This window comes from Gorilla gorilla, chromosome 8 (assembly GCF_029281585.2).
Source record: "Gorilla gorilla gorilla isolate KB3781 chromosome 8, NHGRI_mGorGor1-v2.1_pri, whole genome shotgun sequence".
In the NCBI taxonomy this organism is placed as follows: Eukaryota; Metazoa; Chordata; class Mammalia; order Primates; family Hominidae; genus Gorilla; species Gorilla gorilla.
The window spans coordinates 142,148,103-142,160,000 of record NC_073232.2 but is presented as its reverse complement, the minus strand read 5'-3'; the positions used below and the strand labels follow the sequence as shown (position 1 = coordinate 142,160,000).

The 11,898-nt window shown below is 49.4% G+C and overlaps 1 protein-coding gene and 1 long non-coding RNA gene across 9 annotated transcripts in view; one reads left to right on the top strand and one right to left on the bottom strand.

Annotated features, from left to right (window-relative positions):
* The window catches only part of EBF3 (EBF transcription factor 3), a 128,545-nt gene extending 119,716 nt beyond the window's left edge, over window positions 1–8,829 (top strand). For 2 of the 8 annotated variants that reach the window (XM_055354069.2, XM_055354068.2), the window contains exons 12-17: window positions 885–950; window positions 1,800–1,977; window positions 3,057–3,245; window positions 3,755–3,844; window positions 4,894–5,006; window positions 6,106–8,829. In XM_055354069.2, the coding sequence (XP_055210044.1) occupies window positions 885–950; window positions 1,800–1,977; window positions 3,057–3,245; window positions 3,755–3,844; window positions 4,894–5,006; window positions 6,106–6,123 (654 nt within the window). In that variant the 3' untranslated portion in view covers window positions 6,124–8,829. Of the gene's footprint in view, window positions 1–884; window positions 951–1,799; window positions 1,978–3,056; window positions 3,246–3,646; window positions 3,845–4,893; window positions 5,007–6,105 lie in introns of all 8 variants that reach the window. The other 6 variants (XM_031015702.3, XM_055354070.2, XM_055354067.2 and 3 more) reach the window with 5 other exon arrangements.
* LOC129525185 (uncharacterized) lies at window positions 5,513–10,033 on the bottom strand. The gene is made up of 3 exons (XR_008669300.2): window positions 9,529–10,033; window positions 8,866–8,950; window positions 5,513–5,643 (listed from the first exon to the last, which is right to left on the bottom strand). It is a non-coding gene; the product is annotated as an uncharacterized lncRNA (long non-coding RNA).
* Window positions 10,034–11,898: the final 1,865 nt, after the last annotated feature.

The window sequence follows — 11,898 nt, the reverse complement described above, 5'->3', positions numbered from 1 at the left end:
CCCGTCTTCCACGCTGGGGAGGAGTTTGGGCCTGGCCTCGGCTTATTAAAAAGCTCAGCTCCGTTTTATTACAGCTCAAGGTAGAGAAAGTTAAAACGTAAGCCCCCATTTGTATTTAAAATTAACTAAACTCTGGATTAATCCGCACAATCGTAAACTGGAGGTAGGCGTGCAGACGTGGATAAGACAAAACTCGGTGCATCCAAGCCCCCAGGCACAGCGCGCACACTCTCGGAATGTGAAGGCATTTATGAAGTCCTTTACAACATGCAGTCAAAGAGGTTAATTGAAAAATTTCTTAATGTCATTATGAAAGAACTAGATTAACCCAAGTTAATTCACTTTATTGTTCAAAATAAAGAGGAATAAGCACTGAACTCACTTGCAAATTTGGGGCGTGAATTAGGGGTGAGATGTTGTCTTTAAGGACTCTGCCAGTTTAATTAAGATATGGAAAATTACTTATTGTTCTTCACCACTAAAGTGCTAGGAATTAACAGGCAAATGTGGTGCCTGGGCCTTTCATATCTCCACCGTGTGTGTATTTGTTTAATACCCATAAGACTCTGTCATTAAACCTCAGGCACGGATTGGGCTCGTTCTCCGCCGGCCCTCCTGCTTGTCCGTGCACCTCTGTGAGCCCAACCGGACGGAGGAGCCACAGAAAATGCTTTTATTCAGGCTCCTTGTAAAGGCCACAAACAGTGTTGTCAGCACGCACGTGCCTTCCTGTCTGTGCCTGCCTTCGAAGTGCACGGCAGGGCCAGGACGGGTCGCTGTGGGTGGGGACTGGTCTCTACACCCGCAGATGGAACTGGTACTGAAGGGCAGTGATAACTGGCTGGTTCCTCCCATGAGTCACCTCCTGTCTGCTCTTCCTTTAGGAGGTGTTACTGAAGCGGGCGGCGGACCTGGTGGAAGCCTTATACGGAATGCCTCACAACAACCAGGTAGGTGGAGGGCGGCTCCCCTCGCCCATCCTCCCCCCCGTGCCAGAACCCGTGGGCAGCCGGCGTGGCTCCAGTGTGGGCTTTCTGGACACAAGCATGCTTTTCCAGCGACTCCACAGGAGTCTGATGTGAGAATGGCTTCCCATCCTTGCCCTCACACTAGGTTCAAGTAGAAATGATGAGTTGGTGTCAGGACCCAAAAGCAGAAAAACTTGTCACAGGGGGAGTGCACAGTCTTGAAACCCATCTGCAGTGTGCAGTGGCGGGTGGACGGTGTTGGTGCCGCTGGGAACCAGGGAGGGCTGGATGGGCACCCCACAGCATGCAGGACACAACAGAGCAAATGTTGCTCCCTTTTTTTTTTTTTTTTTTTTTGAGACAGGGTCTTGCTCTGTCACCCAGGCTGGAGTGCAGTAGGGCAGTCTCGGTTCACTGCAACCTCCACCTCCCAGGTTCAAGCGATTCTCCTGCCTCAGCCTCCCGAGTAGCTGGGATTACAGGCGTTTGCCAACACACCCGGCTAATTTTTGTATTTTCATTAGAGATGGGATTTCGCCATGTTGGCCAGGCTGGTCTTGAACTCCTGACCTCAGATGATCCGCCTGCCTTGACCTCCCAAAATGCTGGGATTACAGGCGTGAGCCACCGTGCCCAGCCAGTTACTGCACCCCCCTTTCAAAAGCGTCAGTAAATGATTTTCCTAGGGGAAGCTCTTTGCCCATTAAGAAATAGATTTGGTCATGGTCTGGGCAAGGGACAGTGGGATGCCACCATGGTGGGCCCCCGAGAGTGCGGCCAGCTGGGCCGGGCCTGGGGTGACAGGCCGGCTCCCACTTGCTCCTGCTGCAGGAGATCATCTTGAAGCGAGCGGCGGACATCGCTGAGGCACTGTACAGCGTTCCCCGCAATCACAACCAGATCCCCACCCTGGGCAACAACCCTGCACACACGGGCATGATGGGCGTCAACTCCTTCAGCAGCCAGCTAGCCGTCAACGTGTCAGAGACGTCACAAGCCAACGACCAAGGTATGCCGGCGTGCCGGGAGGACCCCCGCCCTGAACGCCCTCCGCGGGTTGGTTGAGGCCTTAGCTGAAGAGGCACGTGTCCAGGGCCGGCTGGGGAATGTCCGTAGCGTTCTGTTCTCTCTGGCTCTGCTGGTTCCTTTGCTCAGGAAGGACCTTGCTGCAGGTCCTCCCAGCCAGTGCTGGGGTAAGAACACTCAGAGAGCCCAGTTACTAAAAACGGCAGCTCCACTGGATGCCATGCGGGTCACTGGTATTTGCTAGAAGTTTCCCTCAATGTGTTCATAAGTGACTTTGCTTTCCTTAGAAGTCTGGGCTAAGCCATAGGATAGCCATGGCCTAGGGAGCTGAGGGGAGCCTGCTTGGACGCACTGCACGGCGGGATTTGGGTCTAAGTTTGGAACGAATCCATGGAGAGAGACCCCCATTTCCCCACCCCGCACCTCATCCCACAGTGCAGTGTCCTGGGCCAGCCAAGGCCGCTGCATCTTGCCATTTGGGTCCATTTGAGTTTTCCTCATTGAAAAGCGCGCAGGCAGTGATCTTAGAAAACACCTCACCTGTACTGCTGATTTTGTTCCCGTCCGTCCACGCTCCCATGGCAGGAATGAAGCTTCCATGTCCCCCGAACGCCCCCATGTATAGAAATAACAACCATACAAATGAAGACCCCCAAACAGCCTTTCAGGGGAAGTTACAGCCACAAACAAGCTCTCCTTGTCAGTCATGGCATTTGAAGGTCTACAGAGGCCGAAAGTTCACAGAGCGTGGGGGGACAGACCAGGAATCCAAGCTGTTGATAATTGCCTCTAAAGAGAAACGTGAAAGCCACTGACGGTGAGATCGAAGCACGCCCCGGCTGGCTGTCGAAGCCAGCAGAGACAGGATGGGGCTCACGGTGAGACAGTGGCAGCAGGGTTGGCGTGATAAGGTCATCCGAGCTGGCAGCAGGCGCTAGAGCAGGTGGAAAGCACAGGGTCAATTAGCAATGTTAATATATGATATAGATTCTCGGGGAACCCCCCCCCAAGTGTCTGTCGCTGATAATAATGTTATTTTTGGCCGGGGGGGGATTTCAACAGTCGGCTACAGTCGCAATACAAGCAGCGTGTCCCCGCGAGGCTACGTCCCCAGCAGTACTCCCCAGCAGTCCAATTACAACACAGTCAGCACTAGCATGAATGGATATGGAAGTGGCGCCATGGCCAGTCTAGGGGTCCCTGGCTCGCCTGGATTTCTTAATGGCTCCTCCGCTAACTCTCCCTACGGCAGTAAGTGTCTGTTTTTGTCACACGTCATCACGCAGATTCATATTCACTACCGAGTCGAGTGTGTGCATTGCTTGGATGTTCTGTGATGTGAGCTACTGGATAAAAGGAAGGGTGGCCCTGGAGGCTGGGCATCCAAATGGCGACCGTAAATTGACCCAAAACGGGCCCGATGTGATCTCATTGGAAACCAAAACAAAATCAGAACAAAATGGGCTGCTCAATTGGAAGGGAAAGTCCAGTGCAAAAGAGCTTGCCTGTTATCCAGAGCGTGGCCGAGCCAGACGCATGTCATGTTTTGTTTTCGTGCCCCCGCCCCCCCGTCTGAGGCGAGGCCTTTGGTGCCCTCTCGCCGTGGCGCTGTGCCGCGGCCGCGCGTGCTGACCGTGTTTGCTTTGTTGCAGTAGTGCCGTCCAGCCCCACCATGGCAGCCTCTTCGGTCACCCTCCCTTCAAACTGTAGCAGCACACACGGCATTTTCTCATTCTCACCTGCCAATGTCATCTCCGCAGTGAAACAGAAGAGCGCCTTCGCGCCCGTGGTCCGGCCCCAAGCCTCTCCTCCTCCTTCCTGCACCAGCGCCAACGGGAACGGACTGCAAGGTGAGGGTGGTGTGGGGCCGTGGGCCAGTGCCGGGTCCTCTCCAGGGGTGGGGATGGGAGTGGGGGTGGGGGCTCGGCCTTTCTCCTGGCACCTCTGTGACCGCTGCATGTTCTCCCGTGGCCCACCTTGATGCGTGCCACCTCTGCCTGGTGTTCAGAGCGAGGACCCCTCTGCACTGAGTCCCAGAAAGGACCAGATTCCTCCTCTTGGTTTTTGTCCAGCTCACCCTTCCGACGGCACCTAGTGTACTTACGGTGGAGCACCCTGTGCCCCTAAGGGGGTGGGACCACGTGAGAGAAGGCGGGAGTGCGGTGAAGGTAGCTGTGGTCATTGTCGGTCTGATTCAGCCAATGGGCCTTTGCCCGGGGCCTGGCACTTCTCAGCGCAGGATGCAGCCCTGCCCATAGCTCCTGGGCTTGCAGCCTGCTATGCACAAAGCAGCAAAAATAGCCCTGGCATGGGGATGGCGGGGCACCATACTACCTGTGGACCCCATCTCAAAATCTGGTACCCTCGTTGTCCCGAGGCTGGGCCTTGGTTCTCCACCTTATCTGCTGGACCACACATCCAGCAGGGCTGCACTGTCTTTTGGAAAGGGGTGTGCATCTAGACCCAGGGCCAGGTGTGTACCAACACCAGGTTGCAGTCCTGTCTGGGGACAGGAGCTGATTTTCCTACGTGATCTCTTTCAAAGAATCAGGAGGGAGAAGGGCCGGCCCCGAGGGCACAGCTATCCACAGATGAGGCCACACGGGGTGGGCACCCTGTGCCTGCCCAGCGCCTGGCCCATCTGGGCTGTGCAGGCTGCACGTGGCCTGTGATGTGTGTGACGGGCAGAGCCACATGGGTGCCCCCAGGCCTCATGAACTTGCGAGTGGCCCTTTGTGAGGTGCTGAGGCCCGCAGGCACTTAAATTAAGTGGCCGTCATCTGGCCTCTTTCAGACACCACCTTTGGTATATGCTCCTCCCAGTGACTCAAATCCAGTTACTCCTTTAGAAACATGAACCCATTCAACCAGTATTTACTGAGCACCTACTATGTACCAGGCTCTCTGCTGGGTGCTGAGGACGTAGCTGCGGAGAAGACAAACTGGCCCTTTTGTGAAGTCGGTGGCATATTTCACTTTGATGAACTAATGCTCAAAAAAGGAACTGGAAAGGTATCAGTGATTTGAAATCATTGTCTTCACAACATCCGTTAGCGTATGAAGGGACGCCCAGGCCCCCGAAGTGCCGCCGACTGGCCTGCGTGCCATCAGCGGGCACCACACCAGGGTCGTTGCAGAGGCAGGTGGTGAGGTGCCGCGGCCCTGCCCGTGACACGGGGTCGGGCCGGCTGAAAGACGGCACCTCCTACGCGGTGTGTACGCACAGGGCTTCCAAACTGTAAAGTTGTAACGGTGAGTCGGAGATAAATTAATATTGTTGAAATTAATGAACTGAGAAATTGAAGCTCACGTCACTACATGAACAAATGTATTAATATGTTATACATAAATTAATGAGAACGATCATTCTGACAAAAATTAAACACCACCAGCAGTAAAAGATTTTAAATTACATTTGTACCAGGAGTTCATGTGAAAGCGTCAGCCCCACTTGGCGTTTTCGTGCAAAGTTTTCTCTTCTTTCCTGAGAAGAGAAAAAAGGTCCCGAGGCGGTGCCGTGACTCACGTCTCTCCGTGGCCCTTGCCTTGGAGGTTCCAGGGCAGGTGGGCTGTGAGTGGCTTTGATTCTGGAGAGCCCCTGACTCACCATTACGATACAGAGAGATGACCGCACGGTCAGAGCCCAGACCTGGAAGCAGAGGGGGAAACTGAGGCCAGTCTGGTTCTCACATAGGGAGCGAGAGCAGGGCCTGTGAGCCGGCCTTGGCTGGCGTCACGGGAGTGACCAGGCTGGGTCACCTCTCTCGACAGAGGGGGCTCTGGGCCTCCGTTGGCTTTGCACCTGTTGGCAGTGCACCGGTCAATGTGGGGAAGCTGCAGCCTCTGCACACAGCAGTGCCAGGAGCCCTTCCCTTTTCCAAAAGAAGCCTTTGAGGAGGGCTGCAGGAGGGGCAGGACCGGGGGTTGTTGCCCCCACCTCAGGAAGCAGATTCCCCAGCACGCCCTAACCACGCCCGAGGCTGGTGGACGGAACTGTGCAAGACCAGCCTCCCAGTTGAATAGGGGGGAAGGGCAGCCCCGCCCGCGTCGGCGTTGGCGGGAGGGCGCGTGGGGGAGCCTGCAGTAACTGCTCTATCCTTCTCTCTTGCAGCTATGTCTGGGCTGGTAGTCCCGCCAATGTGAGGGACTTCTGTTTACCTTCCGCAGCACCCAGCATCAAAGGACGGACTTCAGGGGACACGTTTAGTATATTAAGACATGCTGATGGAAACAGTATCTTCAAAAAAATCAGCAGCAATTGAAATGCTACAAAAGACTTTGTTTAAAGATTTTATTTAAACTATTAAGAATCAACATGCAAACAGCCTACTTCTTCATGAACAATTCCATTTTATTGACTGAACTTTTCTCATATTTTCACATTTCTCAGTCCTGAAGAATAAGGAAAACAAAGCGACGCCTATTTTGTATAAAGTTTCCGACTCCGTCTTGGCCATGTCTAGTAATTGCTATGTGTTGGGAGAAACTTTGTGAATGCACCATTTTGATGATCATGAAACGCTGATGAAAAATGCCTCCAAACATTTTTCTGTACTCATACTTAGATTCACAATGGTTGTGTATCTCTATAATGTGAAATATTTTTTTGTGGTGATAAAAAGGGGGCCAAGGAGGTATGAGCCATCAGACTGGAAAAAAGGATGACTATATGATGAGGAGAAACTGGGGTGGCAGGGAGGGAGGGAGGGTTTATCATTGCTTAACTTCATCTTAATGAAATGAAACTTTGTAACTTATTGTAGTTAGAAATTGTAACTTTGATATTGAATTCTCTTGCCTTCAACAAGCACACTGACAGAGAAAAAAATGCTACTGTCTGTTGGTTCCAATATTCTCCCACTGCTAGAGCTTCCTGTTAAGCAAGTGTGATCTGCAACATTTTTTCAACTTTTGCTAGCACTGTATACTATTGCATTCTTAGGCTACTGTGAGGTCTATGTTTCTTGTACCAGAAATTGTCCTTTTGACTTCTAGATCCTTCTTCCCTAATGTGTTTTGTATGTGGTTATAAAATTGTAGACTTTTGTGATTTTGCCAAAGTTGTAGCTAAATATTTATACACTTGTCTTGAATTTTTTTCAGATCCACTTAAAATATTTAGAAAAACAAGTTTTATTCCTTATGTGTCTTATAAGGAATAAAATGGTCTTCATTTGACACTTACTTACTTTCCCATGAACACTTGCAGTTGCTAAGGGACTTTATTTTGTAACATATCAATTATAAATATTGTATTTATCTTTGAAATTTTGTACATTGCTTTTCCCACCTTTTCCTTTTTCTTCTTTCTTGTCTGTATTGGTTTTTGATCATGGCCTGGTGTTGTGATACTGGGAAGAGCATTAGCCAAGAACTTGTCTCTTTGATCTGTTTCGTTAAGCTGAACCAGTGTCTTTACATTTCATTTGTACTTCAAAAATATGCTATTGTTTAGACTTTCCATCCTTTTTTTTTTATTTTGAGGAAAAGTCAAATTCATTGTTTATTTTTATATTATTTTTAAGTTATCTGAACAAATACTTTTGAAAAAAAAGTTTGTTGTATAGTCAAAACAAATCGGTGCCACCCGGCCGTGACAAATCCTAGTAGATTCTGTGCATGTGGAGCGGCTGCGAAGAGGTGACACCGTTTGGGGCTGTGTCCTTATTTTATTTTATTTTTTTGTAGAATGTAAAAAGTCATTTTAGATGCCACCCATTGACTTTGCCACATAGCTGAACTGTGTTTACTGGAAAAATTCAGAGGCCTAAAGTTTAAAATAAAATTTACTTCTGATGTTTTAATTAAAATGTTTGCCACATTAACTTTTCTGATGCCTTAAAAGTGGACTTCTTTAAAGAAGCTTTGTGCTATTTTATCACAGGCTTACACTACAATTGTTAATAAATACTTCATTTGGAGATGTATGGTGTAAAACACACAAACACACACAAAAAAGCACAAGCCCGCTGCATGACCCGTCTCTCCTTTCTGGGACTATTTCTGCTGCATCCTGCACCCTCCTGGGCCCACCTCCGATTCACAGAGGTTTCAGGGGGACCCAAATCACTGCTGGTTTTCAGTTTTTTTTTAACAATACATTTTTGTGGTCAGTTCCAACAGCACTGTCCGTACTTTTAAAACTGGAATGACCTCCTTCAGATATCGTGCCTCTTAGTGCCAAACCCACAGTGAGACCAAAAGTGTCAGGTGTTTTTTTTTTTCTTTCTCCTTTGCACTAAATGCTTTGCAGACACGGCACAGCAAACATTTTGCAAACTGCAGCAGAAATCGAATTTAAAACAAAAAGGAGGGACTTTAAAATACCTTCTTGACAAAACTCAACAATGCACAACTTAGAAAGTGTTCATTCTAGGGACAAAATTAAACAGAATGTCCCCAGGAGTCAGCAGGTCACAGTCTGGCTTTGTGATGGTTGACAAGGTCTAGCTACATGGGAAAGCCTGAGAAGTCACTTTGGAACTAAATTGCCTCCATTTTATTTTGTACGAGTAAGGGTTTGATCTACAAAAGAGCTCACATGGACGCACTGAGAACGCCTGCCAGCTTCCCCATGCCCTCACTTGGTTTGTGTTTTAGGTTAAGTAGTCAATGCCCACATCACTTCACTGTCTCAAGATTGAGCACTTCACTAAATGGTAGATTTTACTGTTAAAGACCCTACAATAAGATTGTTTTATCTGTACATTTTTTCAGATATTTAACTGTATAAAAATGTTCATTTTACACAATATTTAATTAAAGTATTTCTTGTCTGTGAGTTTCACTTTTGGTAATTTTCTCTGTTTTGATTATCAAAATGACTAAACACTAGCATAAAAGTTACATCAGGGGTTTCATTTGCACATACCGGGTTCTGAAGCTGCAACTTGGCCAAGATAAAAATGATCCACAGAGGAACTTTCCACAAAGTTATCCAGCCTCCGTCCTCTAATCTGCGTACAAAGAGAGGTTCAGCAAATTGTCACTTACGTGGTCCTGACCCCCAGAGGTGCCATCTATATTCATGCTGCACTCTGGCTGATGTTTCTGTGTCACAGATGTTCTGTGGGCCACAGCAGCACTGGGGTGACACAATCACTGTTCCAGCACTTGTCTTTGAGAACTCAAACAATCCCAAGGCTCACTGAGGGGCTTCATAACCCACTCCCTCCAGACCTTCTGCCCTAGCCCCTCTGCTTCTGAATAGCGCACTGGGCAGGTAGAGAACAACGGCTCCGGTGACCCCAGACACATGCTTCTTTTGGTTCCATGGTTGGGTTCCACTGGGCAAGAACCAGGCTTAGAAAAGTGACACAGCAGCAAAGGCTCTGGATGGGTGTGCAGATACCAGGGCACCGAGATGCCTGCGCTGCCTACGTTCTGCAAGAGGGGCATCACAGATTCCACTGCCACCACAGTGGCACAGCAGACCCCATGCACTAGCCCCGGGCACTGCTGGCTGCACGTCGGTAGCCAAATGCACCGACTATAATGAGATCTGCTATCAACACTGAGGTTCTAATTTACACACCGATGTTCAGCTCCTCCGAGTTTCCCATGCTCCCATTTCACTCAGTATTTTTTCATTCTCTCCTCCATGAAAGGCTGGGTTTGCATGTTTTGGCTTGCAGCTTTATAACACATACACATAAGTGTGATCCAAATTAGTACTCACAAATGTCATCTTAATTACTTGTTCTGCTGAGCAAAACAGGAAACAATTATTCAAAACATAAAGAAACTTGTGAATACCTTTTTGTCATGTCATTGACAATCAGGTTCTCATTTCAGCCTTAAAGAGACAGCAAAGAGAGAGGCTTATAAGGTACAAGCCTGAAGCCTGCCCACTCCCCTCCCCTGCAGGCTCCCTTCCAAGTGGCTGGAGGCTGGGGCTGGGGCTGGGACAAGCAGTTGCTGGGCAAGTCACCACCTTCCCATTCTGCGCTGGTGCCACGAGTACCCAACGCCCTGTAACCCGGGGATGGAGAAATTATTTTATGTTTGTGTTTCAAATCAGAAGCAAGAACTGCCTTCTTTCAAAATGCATGCCAATTATTGTCAGGCCGCCTTTTAAGGTCTTTCAAGCTTTTAAAGATTATTCAAAGCACTTGAAATGGGCTTCAATCTAATGCCTCATTTCATTGCATTAAACAGCCTAGTTAATAAAGAATCAATATATTCAAAGGGCAAGGTTATCTTTTGTCTATAAGGGGTGGTGTCATTCTGAACCTTTTATAGTTCAAATGCTGAAAAAGACCTCATGAAATCCATACTCATCAAGTGGGTCAACGCAAGCAGTAAAGAGGCCCCTGAAAGGGAAGAAAGGCTGCTCTCCTCTAAAACAACCCACGCCTTATCTCGCTTGCTCGGAGCACCCAAAGAAGTCCTTAGAATTGTCAATTTCTCATCAAGACAAGAGGCCACGATGATCATTTTTTCCAGAGAATACATACAATTAAGAGAATGCAGAGAGGTGGCAGCGGCAGTGATTTGTGGCTTACTCCGGCCCCACGAGCTGCGATCTCCCTCCCAGCAGATAAAAACGGTTGTTGATAACTGAAGTGTCAATATGCCGAAGAGTGATTTTTGAATGTGAGTCCTTGTGCTTTGAGCTCGCTGGGCCGATCCCAGGCCCTGATAACGGCGCAGCTGCCAACGGACACCACAGGTTGGCCCTCACAATTAATGCCATGAATAAATCACACAAAAGAGTTGGGATGCTTTATACTCAGTGAGACAATCCCCCGTTTTACCCTTCAAGGATTCCTTTTATGTTGGAATAAGGTTGCTTTTAATGAAATTTAAACTCATCAGAGGAAATCAAAAACCTCCAATCAGATTACAAATTGATTTTTTGGTCATTTGTCATGTCCCAGTGTAGAGTCGCAGATTTCACAGGGAGTGAGTTGCCGTCGTGGCGGGGCTGGGAGTGAGAGTGGACGCAGCTCCTGCTCCCATCCCTGGCCTAGGGACAACCCGTGGCCGGGCTCCTTGGCAAGCAGAGGCAGCCCTGGTGACTCCGCCTGCCCCACTCAGTGCAGCCAACTGAACCTGTGACAATAACAGGTGCAATCATGGTGAATCCAGTGGCAGTTTTATAACCTGGGATGTCGTCCTTGGCAAAATTCACAGTGACTTCTAGGTCTGCACTCACAGATCCACGGATGGCCACAGGGACATGTTCTCTGGGGAGTGCCGTCAGTTTTGGTGAGTCCCCACCCCCGTGCCACCCCACCCCAGTTGGCTCTATACCACCCCACAGACAGCTGCACACAGGATACAGAAGCATATGGGCCTCCCAGTCCACATGTGCCAAGACCTTGAGATCTGGGCAGAGAGAATCTTGGCTAACTCCCATCCAGCATCCGGTGGAAGCCCCAGTGCTCTCCCCAGCAGAGCCTGCCCTGCCCCCCAGGCCACTCCAGGGTGGTGTCCCCCTGGAGAAGACTCGAAAGCATCTGAGGCCACCAGCCTCCAGCCTCCCAGTGGGTCTCCTGAGTGCCCTGGATGAACCTGCACCTTTCTCACCCCTGCATGGGGGCACCTGGTCAAGGCTGAGGGGGGAAGCTGAGGTCCTACTGAGTTTCTGGTACTTAGTGGGAATCTAGGAGGGCATTTTGTCCCTCCTGGAAAGACTGGGGCCAGGGACAAAGTGAGGGCAGGCACTACTTCAGGAGGAGGTGAACACTGTTTCTGATTCAAGATTCCTCAGAGACCATCTCTTAAATATAGTCTCCAAAGTGAGTCAAATATTCCACACATCTATCAGCAGTACTCACCTTTGCCGCCCCTGATGATCTGCGGAGCACTTTATCCATATCGTCTCTTTTGTCCTCCCGCAAAGCTCTGTGCTGGAGCTGACTCCCCACTTCCAGGTGGTGAAACTGCAGTTCAGAAAGTT